Genomic DNA, 12,101 nt, shown 5'->3' on the forward strand with positions numbered 1-12,101 from the left:
AAATAATATAACTTCAAAATATACGCATATCAAGAGGCGCACGATCTATTCAAATCATGAGGATCGTCAGCTTCGAAATCTGGAAATATTAAAATCCCAATCTCCTGAATTTATTTCAAAGCAGTTAGCTGTTAGCAGATTGATATATATGAATAGAATAGACGAATTCCTCCGATCTGCAATCGTGCATCTCCGAGTTTTCAAATTCAGAAGAGGAGATGGGTTGCGCGCGCAACTCAGTCGTTAACAGCGTCTTCTACTATATTCCCACGGACATAGCCCTGTCATAGTATTGGACCGCATCTCGTTTCAGATCTAGGATCACTGACCTTCACAGTAATATACCACGACCCCTAGGAACTAGCAGTGTCATATTTAACCAACCAAGTCCCATCTGCCTTCAACAAAAAGCTCCAAAGTGTTTCAATTAAAAAGAATTAATAAACACAACTCTGCAAGTATCTTTTTTATATACTCACCCTCCCAGTAATATACCAGGGTACCTAGGAACTACCCCTATCATATTGAACGAACCAAGTGTGACCTTCCACTAATTAAAACGTTACAAAAATATTTCGAATTGAAAGTAATCAAGACACACAGCTTTCTAACTCGCTAGTAGATATATCCACCCTTACAGTAATATTGCACAACTCCCCGGAACTAACCGTATCATATTTACTGAGCCAGTTCTCACTTTCTATCAAATAAAAAGGTAAAAAGTATTTCAAGTTGAAAATAACCTACAGACACAGCTTTTGACGACTCTAGTTGATATATTCATTCTCACACCAATATTCCACAACCCCTAAGAACGACCGCTATTAAATATAAAAAATTCAGGCTCAGCCGCCATTAACTAAAACTAATAACAAATAATTAAAATGAATCACCTCTGGTAATTTGCCGAGATTTCACTTAATATATCTACCTTAACAGCAATATACCACGACCCATAGGAATTACCCATATCACATTTAATAAACCAATCCTAACCTTCTATCAATTAAAAACGTAAAAAAGTTAAAATAATAATGAAAACTCTAAGCTTTTCATGTCTCTGATAGATATATCCGCACTCACAGTAATATCTTAGTGGGCACGAAGGTTAATGAACATCATCAGAATGGTTTAAAAAAGTCCTCAGTCAGTCCAAATAACGTCCTATAAACATACAATATCTCAGAGATGTTTGGAGGACTAAACTGTTAATTAAATTTTATTTAAAAAAAATAATTGCCACACTAAACTCTTAACCCTTTCATTTGCAGTGTGGATTCGACCAAAAGTGCCCAAAATGGTATTGCCGGAAAATTTTGACGCATTTTGCGTCAGTGCCAACGAAAGGGGTTAAGGTGTGTCTAGTGGACACATCTACAGTCACAGTAATACTCCGCAACCCCTAGAAGTTGTAGAGTATTACTGCTATAGCGGCAATTTCATTTAATTTCATATTTTTTTGGTAGTTTTAGTTGAAGATATCTGAGACTGGATTCGTGAAATTGTATAGGGATAGCTGCTAGGGGTTGCGGAATATTGCTGCGGAGATAGATTTATTGACTGGAGTGTTTGAAAGTTGTTTGGGCTACTTATTTTTAATTTGAAATTTTTTTGGAGGTTTTAGTTGATGGAGGTTGAGACTTGGTTCTTTAAGTGTGATAAGCGTAGTTCTCAAGTGTTGTTAATGTTACTGTGGAAATAAAGATATGGAAAAGATTTCTCAAAGTCTTTGTTGTAATTATTTTTATTGGAAGTCTTTGTGGGGTTTTTTAGTTTGAAGGAAGCTGAACAGGGTTTACTTAAATGCGTTAAGGATGGGTTTTTTTAAAAATCTATTACTGTTAAGCAGTGCGTATAGTTTAGAATCTTTGAGGTTGAAGTATTATTTTTTTTTAATTTTAAAACTTTTCAGCTCTTTTGATTTATATTTTTTTCGTTTGATTAATGTCTATATTTTTAGCTAAGGGTACCTGTTAGTGTTACAGGTCATTGTCGGATAATATAATTTGTTATTTTTAATTTAATAAAAACTAGCGTGTTTTTAGGAGCCCAAAAAGAGCACAACGTTCGGAAATGCATACATTTGAGCTGGGTGCGTAAGTTATTTTAGGGTTAATATTTAGGGGACAAAGGTTCTTCTTAGAAAATTACTTTTTTCAGATTTTGAGAACCCAAAGAAACCTGAAATTCTCGTGCTGTTCAATTTTTGAATTTTACCAATTTTCTGCAGTGAAGTTGGCAGCTGGCAACACCTCCACACCAAAACTCCGTTTTTTTGGAACAAATTTAAGAGCCCAAAAATCGGTATTGGTGCCCAAGAAGAGCCCAAAAAAGAACAAAATTCGGATATGCTCACTTTTAGTTCAAGTGCATATTTTATTTTAAAGGTCGTTTTTTGAGATAGGCGTCGTTTATCGAAAATTAATTTTTGCTTTTTTGAAGAGCCCAAAAAAATTCCAAAATTCTGGTGCTATTGATTAGAATATATTTTTTTTATTTCATGTAGTGCATGTACTGGCGTCCAGCACCTCTACCAACATTCCGTTTTTTTTTGCGAAAAATAAGAGAGCCCGTAAATCGAGATTGGTGTCAAAGAATAGACTAAAAAAGCCCAAAATTTAGTTTACGTGCATACTTTTTTTAAGAGTACTTTTGAAAGATAGGATTTGTTTAAAAAAAATTATTTTTGCAGTTTTTGAGGGCCCATTAAAGCCCAAAATTCTGGCGCAGTTGATTTTTTTAAATCTTTCAATTGTTTGTAGAAAATGTGCTGGCTGCCAGCACCTCCACCCAAAAGTAGGTCTTTTGAGAATACTGCAGGAGCCCAAAAATCGCTATCGGTCCCCAAAAAAGCCCAAAAAAATGTCGAAACTTATGGCATAAGAAAAATATTCAAATTTCGTTGAGCAGGTGCTAGCTGAACACACCTGTAGATCGTACATCTCTCGCCACACTGGTTCATTACTCAGAATAACCCTACCATTTACTAAGGCTACAAAGACGATATACGGCGTTTTCAGTTAAGTTATTGGCCTGAAATTCTTAGAGTGAAAAACTGCAAAACAGGCTCGTCCGAATTTCGATATGATTTAAAAATGAGAATCAAATGATGATGGGATGAAGGCAACTTCTTCCACTAGAAGCTTTTGACTCCATCGAGTTCTACTTGTAGATAAGATGACGGACATGAGAACGAAGAATCTTATTTTAGAATAGTGAGCAATGTAGACTAAACAGCAGATTGATTTAGCGTGAAGAAACTTTGACATTAAGCATTAGTCAGAGAATGCCGCGACAGAAGATAAAGCAGCGACAATTAATACTTTATAACAACCTGATAATGATCCAGCATTACCATATCCTGTAGAGGCAGAGGGCCTAATTGCGCCACAGGCAAAACCGAAGGTTAAACAATAAAAATAATGATTAAAATGGTCATACTATTTGAGTAGAGAAATGATGGGTCTTGATTCCTCTCAGTACCAATAGCTAGGCAAAGAATAAATAAGCAGAAACTACCAGGTCAAAAACGCTTAATATTTATAAACAAAGGACGATATTAAAAATCGATCGATTTTCACCCCGCTCCAGAACTTTTTCTAGCCATTTAAAATTGCTCTAACAGACTGGTCGTATCTCTTAATACAAAGCAACTATAGTGGTGACTACTTATATGTGATACAATGGAATGTTATACTTTAACATAATATATTGTAATGGTAGATATTTAGTTTTTACGCATTTATGGTATAGCTGGCATATATAGGTAATAGCTTGCCGGGTGGCTGATTACAAATACAGTTACAAAGATACAACCAGGGAATGTCAATTTTGTCTGCTTTGTGCTACATTTCGCAAAGTATTTCGCCAAATTTGGGTACAAAATCATCAAGACGTGGCAACACGTTCACAGCCACAACAACACAGCCACACAAAAAAGTGTGCGGATCTGGTAACAAGACACACGTATTCCTATGGATTTTGGGCCGCTGAATTCAAATTCGGTATCAAAAATCACCCATCACGTCATGGTTGAGCCATAACCTCAAAAAATGACGAAAAATCATGCACTGAGGCAAATAAATTTCAAAATAATGCCAGTAATGCAAATTTTCACTTCAAAAACATGTCGACAACTGTGAAGGATCAAACCTTGCCTGATATCAACTTATTTAACATAACTTTACCCAACAGAACCTAACCTCACCTAACCTGAATTAACAGAAATTTATTAAACTACACGTAAAGCTCTGGAAAGCATATTTTTCCAGTAGCAAATGTGTGCTACATCGAATGGGTCAACTCGAGCCTAACCTAGAAATAAATCTAACCTAGCCTATCCTTACCTAACCTAACCTCACAAAACACAATTAAACTGATTGTGTTCTCCCGTTGTGTTTGCGGTACCATTTGAATCAGCTTGGGCTTAACCTGCAAAGAGGTCAAACCTATCCTAACCTAAAAAAACCTGACCTAACCTAACCTTACTTAACTTCACGTAACACAATTAAACTCATTGTGTTGTCCCGTTGTGTTTGCGGTACCGATTCATTCAGCTTCGGCTTAACCTACATAGAGGTTTAACCTATCCTAACTCGATCTTAACCTACAAATGAATCTAACTTAACAGAACCAAAAGAAATTTTGCTTAAAGCAACACAACTTAACTTAAGTGTTCCCGTTGTAACACAATACAATTCATTTCATTGTACTACAGGTGTAGTACAAGTGTAGTACCATGTTTGTATCAATTAAAACGTAGAACTGTAACTTAAACATGCAAATAAATAAGAGTTTTATTCAAAAAATTTTTCTCTCTGCTTTTCTTAGACTTAAGGGATATATTTATACTATCTTTCGTGTTTACATTTTATCTTGCTTTTTATCGTAATTGAATTGATTTTTAGACCTACTTCAGTCTATTTTCTGCCTGCTATAACGTGTCCTTTTTTCTTCGAAGGAACGATGCAAAGGGTTACGCTTACATTGAAGACCTACACTCGTTTCCCTTTTCAACATCCAGCAAAAATCAGCCATTATGACCTCATCCCATCTATCCTGGTATCGTTGTTCCATCACTTTTATGGCTTGACGAAAACGTTCCCCTTGTTTTTCGCTGAAATCAGCAACATTTTCTGGAAACTCATCCAGATGGGAATCTAGAAAGTGAAGTTTTAAATTCATCAAGCAGCCTAACATTTTGTAGTTTCTTATCATTTTTGCAACAATATTCTCGTAGTCTGGACTTTTTTGTTACCGTGAAATTTGCGTTTACTGCTTTAAAACTAACGAGGCTTTGGTTGATGATATTATGAGAACCAGGTTTGAATGATTCTCTTAAAGGCCAATGTTTTTTGCTGTAATGATTAGCTCGATCTCTGCTGTTCCACAGGCATATAAAGCATGGCTCTCTCGTGAAAGCCGATTGTTTGCCCTAATGTCATTGTTATGATTTTGAGATCACCACATATTTGTCATTTGTGATTCGTGTAATTAACTTTTCCAAGAAGCATTTTAACATTGTTATATTCTTCTTTGATGACCGTTGAGTGAGCTAGAGGGATAGGAGCTTAAGTATTCGTGTTATGCAGCAGAACAGCCTTAATGCTGCGTTTTGACGAATCAATGAAAAGTCGCCATTCTTCGTCTCTGTACACATTTTTCTTCAAGTGGTTCATTAGTCCGTTAACGTCAGTGCAGTACACTAAAGACGTCTATTCGTCTTTAACGAAAAACTTTCTGAATTCTTTGTCCCTGTCGCGTTAGAATGAAACTTTTGTCTTTGGCTCTAGAAGATTTTATCTATTTAGAAATGAAGCGGCAAATTCAGCGCTGTCTTTCGGTAATCCAAGATCTCTAATAAAATCATTCAGTTCTAGTTGCGACACTAATATTGGAACCTTCAATTTTATTTTATGCACGCCATATTCGTCATCTTTTTCGTCATTTTCATCTGAATCATCAGAACTATTTTCTGTTTGATCACTGGTTTCACTACCGTCTCCATTACGTTGACTTTCAACTTCCATTCTATCATCTTATAAAGCGCTTAGATCAGTCTGGCATGCATTTTTATTGATTTCAATTGCTCTTGTGACTGTGCACACATTAATGTACGAAATGTTATTTTTATTTTTGGCGTTGAATCCTTTGACGAAATTTATGCAAGAGTAGCAGTCCTTCGCAATAACGGGGGTTTTTCATGTGGTTGGTGTAGAGTACTTGCGGTACTTTTCGTTGTTTGAATTTTTTAGACGATACAACATAAGTCTCCAGGAATTGCAAATGACGTGAGAAACCCATTTTGTTTCTTGTTGCAGCAATTTACGGTCAAAACACTTTTCGTAAAGACTTTTCACTTCCTCGTCGACTGATTTTTGCAAACTGCTCACTTCATATTTGCTGCAAACGTAACAAAATGAATCTGCGCTATTCTTGCAGGCATGCGATTGAGAAATGCTCGCGGTTTTTTTCCTTGTAGCATGAAACTCTACACCAACCAAGTGATCCATTGATGAAGAGCTACGGTTGCATGATGACGACGACGGAGAGTCCGCTTTTCTACCCTGACCAGACGCCGATACTGGGGTTTTTCCCGGCATCGTAATAAACTTTTTAGCTGTGTCTGCCATAACGGCATGAACGCCGTTTACCCATTGACTCAGCCAATGTGGATCCGTTGCCCACCGTCACCACGTGGAGGTTCCCTGGTTACAGACACAGGCGAATAATGCTAGCAACAAGCGGTTACGAAACTCCAGACATTTACTGCTATTAATGTCAAAATATGAAAGTACGCAAGAACAGGGTTGCCAGCCAAATTGGTTTAGGTTAGGTCAGGTTTTGTTAGGTTAGGATAGGTTAAACCTCTATGGAGGTTAAGCCGAAGCTGAATGAAACGGTACCGCAAACACAACGGGACAACACAATCAGTTTAATTGTGTTTTGTGAGGTTAGGATAGGTTAGGATAGGCTAGGCTAGATTTATTTCTAGGTTAGGCTCGAGTTGACGCATTCGATGTAGCACACATTTGCTACTGGGAAAATATGCTTCCAGAGCTTTACGTGCAGTTCAATAAATTTCTGTTCATTCAGGTTAGGTGAGGTCAGGTTCTGTTGGGTAAAGTTATGTTAAATAAGCTGATATCAGGCAAGGGTTGATCCTTTAAAGTTGCCGACCTGTTTTTGAAGTGAAAATTTGCCTCACTGGCATTATTTTGAAATTTATTTGCCTCAGTGCATGATTTTTCGTCATTTTTTGAGGTTATGGCTCAACCATAACGTGATGGGTGATTTTTAATACCGCATTTGAATTCAGCGCCCCAAAATCCATAGGAATACGTGTGTATTGTTACCAGATCCGCACACTTTTTTGTGTGACTATGTAATTATCGTAGTCATTTTTGTGTTGTTGGAAGATACAGCGCAACTGGTCGATTCGTTTAAAATGAAGAGTAACTGTGAGTGGTCCAAACTCAAATAGTACCGGAAGTCCAAGATGGTCCCTTATATCTATTTCGATTGGGGGACTCGCTGTTTGACACGGCATGTAAGAATCTGTTGGTAATAGCATTTCAGGTGCAAAGCAGAAAATGCGCGAGATTTTCGCACTGATTATAGATCATAATCCTACCCTGTGGGCACAAAGGTTAATCAGCATCATTTGAACGGCTCGAAAACGTTCTAGAGACGTTTGAAAGATGTATTTCAAAAATAAAACGTTTTTAGAACATTATTTGCTCTGACTTAGGACAATTTTAAAACGTTCAAATAACGTCTTTAGACCTGTACGTGCAAGAAAAATTTTTATGGCGTTCCAATTACGTTTTTAAATTTCGTGCCCACTGGGTAAGTATACATATTATTTTAAGTATTCATCTCCTCGATACGCAAAGGCCTTTTGTGTAATATATACATGTTTAAGCCCTTTTCTACTATCTGAGTTGGTATCCACAATTACTTATGTTTGTAATGCTTGATTCGCTTATATGTCCGTCTATCTAAGTCGTGTACCTATTATCATCCCAGTGGGCATGACGTTTAAAAACGTAATTGGAACGTCCCAAAACCGTTTCTTGGACGTATAAGTCAGCAGATGTTATTTAAGCGTTTCAAAATATGTCACAGTCAGAACAAATAATGTTCTACAAACGTTTCATGATCGAAATACATCTTTTAAACGTCTCTGGAACATTATATGTTTATGGAACGTTATTTGTACAGACTTAGGACGTTTTTGAGGCATTCGAATGATGTTCTTCAACGTTTGTGCCCGCTGCGAAGTCTCCATTTTAATCGTATATAAGTAACAATACACGTGTGTTCTATAGATCTAAGTTTATTCCAAAAGAAAATAAATAATTGAATAAAATGGTGTAACAATTGAAGAATGTTGTTTTAATTGTAGCACACTCCTTTTTAACGTTAATAGAAAATGAGATCAGGATAATGAATTTTCGTCATAATTCGTTCTTGGAATATTTTTAAAAAATTGCGCAACATTTTTAAGTAATATACCTTACCAAATTTGTTGCATTAATAAAAATAATGAGAGGCGTTATTTTTATCTACTTAAGAAAAGAACTTGTCAGGTTTTTTCCGAAAACTTCTATGACGAATTAACATGGAATCCACTGAATGATACAATAATGCGGCGAATAAACATAAATTACAAAAATAATTAATTCCCTTTAAAGATTTTGAGATTTCAGAAATAGATCAATGATAAAATGTATAAAAAGAAAAGTGAATAAAAATACCTGGTAACTAAATTGTCGCACAACTTTATATAATCTGTTAGCTTCTTCGGCGAAATATTCAGCTTGGGTAAAGAGATCTTGAGTAGTTTTAAGTACACCCTCTCCCCTTGTGAATTGATACATGGAAAATGCCATTGAGGACATGTTTTTTGCTCTTTTCACTATGTCATTATTTTCCTCTAAGTCTGTACCACTGCCCTGCCATTTTTCAGTTTCAGCATCCATCTCTGATGTAATGAGTTTCATTTCAAGACCAGCTTTCGCAATCTTAGCCTGTTCCTCACTGTCAAGACTAACCGGTTTCAAAGGTTTACTGGTTGTTCCATGTTTCTGAAAAAGGTCAGTAAATAAAGTCTCGGATGGAATAAAGAAATCCAGTGCCTATTAGGGTAGAACACTAAACATACATTTTTAGATAGAGCTTAGGACTAGGTCTCAGAAGTTTTTACAACCCTCCGATAAAAGTACACCAAAACATTTTTTTGATTAAGTAGAAATATGTGCTACATTTGGCGTCGAAAATTAAGAATGTATAATAGCGGATCCAAAATAGCCATAATTTAAATATTTTAACAGCTTTGAATTCCAACCTCTTGTGCATTACAGACTCTTCAAATGTAAATGATTTGGCAATATTTAATTGTTTGAAGCACTTTATTTACTACAAACATTATTTTTATAAGTATCTTTACCAATAAGAGGATATAATAATACTGAAAATTTAGAGCTGGAAAGCATTTATTTGTATATTTGTCTGTTTGGATATCACACTTTTTTGAGAACCCGATAACTTGAAGACTCTTTCAGGTAAACTGATAGAAGGGGTTATTTGAACCACTTATATTTAAAAATTGACGAACTTGGTGCACGATCAAAAAAGATAATTTGACTCAAGATAAATCCTTTGACTTATATATAATATGCATACATTTAATTGGAGAATAAGGAATTCCTTGTCATTTATATTATTTGAAAAATCAATTTTCATAGTAAAAATTTTCTTTCTCAAATAACTTGAGGTTCATGTAAAAACAAAAAAGCTTCGTTGCGTCCAAATAAATCGACTTACCTATCATTATTACACCATCAAGCCATTTACCTTTCGGGGGTGGCGTGACTCACTCGATGGGAAAGAGTAATGTGAGAAAGGGATATAACTTCTTTAGATTGATCCAGAATTATCGCTTTATTTATTTAATTAACACGTCTTTTGTTTCAGGCGTCATTTACTCTGCTGAAACTCTTTTTATTAAATATTTTTCGCCATACAGTTCTGTCTGGAATACTTCTCTAGCTTCTTTTACGTCTAAGAATTTTTTCATGCAGACTCTCGTCTTTCTGTGGCTTCTTATGTATCTTTCAACTAAGGTCTCATTTACACATTCTAACCATTCTCTCCGCAGTCTGCCTCTAAGCACGCTGCCATTTACTTTACCTTGATACACTTGTCTTGTTAGTCATTTATTTGGCATTCTCTCAACATGGCCGAACAATTTTATCCGAGTTTTTTTCCCAAGTGTCTACTAACGTCTCTTCTGCACAACATTCTTTGTGAATTATCTTGTTAGTCACTTTGTTTATCAGTTTTTCTCCGCATATTATGCGCAAGCATCTAATGTCTAATGTGATAAGAGATAAGGAGCAAACGTTAGATATAGTAACCAGAGATCTTCAGATAACTTATGTAGAAGAACATCTATATTTTCAATGGGCGACGCAGAATCCAAGTGACGCCACATTTTCTCCGAATTACATAGAGTGAACATATTTTTGAGCTGAGAGCACCAGTTATACTTCGGGTTGCAATCATTTTTTAAGGACATTGCCTTAAATTTAAGAAAAATCTTTTAGGATACCTATCATGAGGCATACTCAATAACCTCGACAACCATCTCAGCGCTGCCATCCTCAGCGGAAGGCAGAATTCCGCGTGTATGTTGGTAAGCCTAGTATTCTCTTAAAGAAAGAGGACTGTAATTTCTCGACTGAATGAAAGTACCTTAATCTCCAGACTTCTATTGCGTAAAAACGAACACTAAGTTTGAGGTTACGAAAAAGGGTAGGCTTAGTTTTCCAGGCATTAGATTTAGATGCAAATAACATTTTTGAAAAGCACCCATAGCAATATTCGCAGCAGAAATCCTTTTTATGGCCGCCTTATAAAAAAATACCCGAGTCTGATGTGTTGACACCGAGATAGACAAATTCGCTTATTACCTCTAATTGAGTCTGTACATAGAAGAATTTGTATTCACAAGGCCGACCTTTGTGGTATACCATAACTTTTGATTTTGTTTATTTAACCGTTAAAAAATTCCTCATACAGTATTGGGCAATAAGGTTAATTTTTGCTTCTAAGTCAGCGTGAGAGTAAGCGAATATGACTATGTCATCAGAAAGCAAGTAGGATAACGTCACATAGGTGATCTATTGCAATTCCAGGCATACCGTGATTACTTAAGTAGTCTTCTAGATCATATATAAAAAGTTAAAAAAGGAGAGAACTAAGGGTCTTACCTTGAAGCACCCCAGGAGTTACCTTTACGGACAAATTCAGACTCTTTGCAAGTGTAAATATATAGAAATTTTTTATAATACCCATAAGTTTAGTGGACATCCCTATACTTAGAAGTTATATTTTTTCCCCACCGTATCAGCATAACCCGATATTTTAGACACATTTGAAGATTTTCTAAGCCTACCTCGCGTGACTCTACATTCTTTAACTTGCCAAGATTTCCTCCCTGGAGTATGCCATTTAGGCTTTGCAAGTTATTCAACATATCGACGACAGATGAGATTGTGACAATAAAATTATTATTTAGGGTATTTATTTCGCCGCTGGAGTACGCAGTGATCTCAGAAATAGCCATTTCATATATATAGTCGCATCATCTGTTTTCATTCCAAATTATTTTATTGTAAAATTAAAATAAGTGTCTATTTACACTTTTGTCCATGTGCATGGTATAAGAAATATCAACGAAAACCGGAAGATGGTCGGATATCGTAGGCAATTAAATTCTTCAAAATTAGAATTCAGGTCATCAGTGGTTTTCAATGGAAACTTGCCTATCACATCATCGTTCATTACGTATTCTTCATGTATTTCTAAAACTGTCAATTTCTGTTCGTCCGTCCTAACCTACGCCAATTTGGTTTTTCTCGTACAATTTAAAAAAATGTAGGGTAATCGATTGAAGTCTCAAAAATTTTTTGAGACTTCAAAAAAAAAAAAACTGACTAAATTTTAATTAATTTCTTTAAACTATTGACTCAAATGTTCCTTTTTTTATTTGACTGAAAATTGATCTGTTTGACTATTTAAACTACCATCAACTC

The 12,101-nt window shown here is 35.7% G+C and overlaps 1 protein-coding gene across 7 annotated transcripts in view; it reads right to left on the reverse strand.

The window, feature by feature from the left end:
* Positions 1-12,101, reverse strand: part of LOC117167137 (alpha-catulin) — a 453,685-nt gene that overhangs the window by 78,595 nt on the left and 362,989 nt on the right. For 6 of the 7 annotated variants that reach the window (XM_033351828.1, XM_033351833.1, XM_033351832.1 and 3 more), the window contains one exon: positions 8,760-9,089. The exons of the other annotated variant lie outside the window; for it this stretch is intronic. In XM_033351828.1, coding sequence (XP_033207719.1) covers positions 8,760-9,089 — 330 coding nt within the window. The remainder of the gene's footprint in view (positions 1-8,759; positions 9,090-12,101) is intronic. 7 annotated transcript variants of the gene reach the window in all.

Source organism: Belonocnema kinseyi, chromosome 2 (assembly GCF_010883055.1).
Source record: "Belonocnema kinseyi isolate 2016_QV_RU_SX_M_011 chromosome 2, B_treatae_v1, whole genome shotgun sequence".
Classification (NCBI taxonomy): Eukaryota; Metazoa; Arthropoda; class Insecta; order Hymenoptera; family Cynipidae; genus Belonocnema; species Belonocnema kinseyi.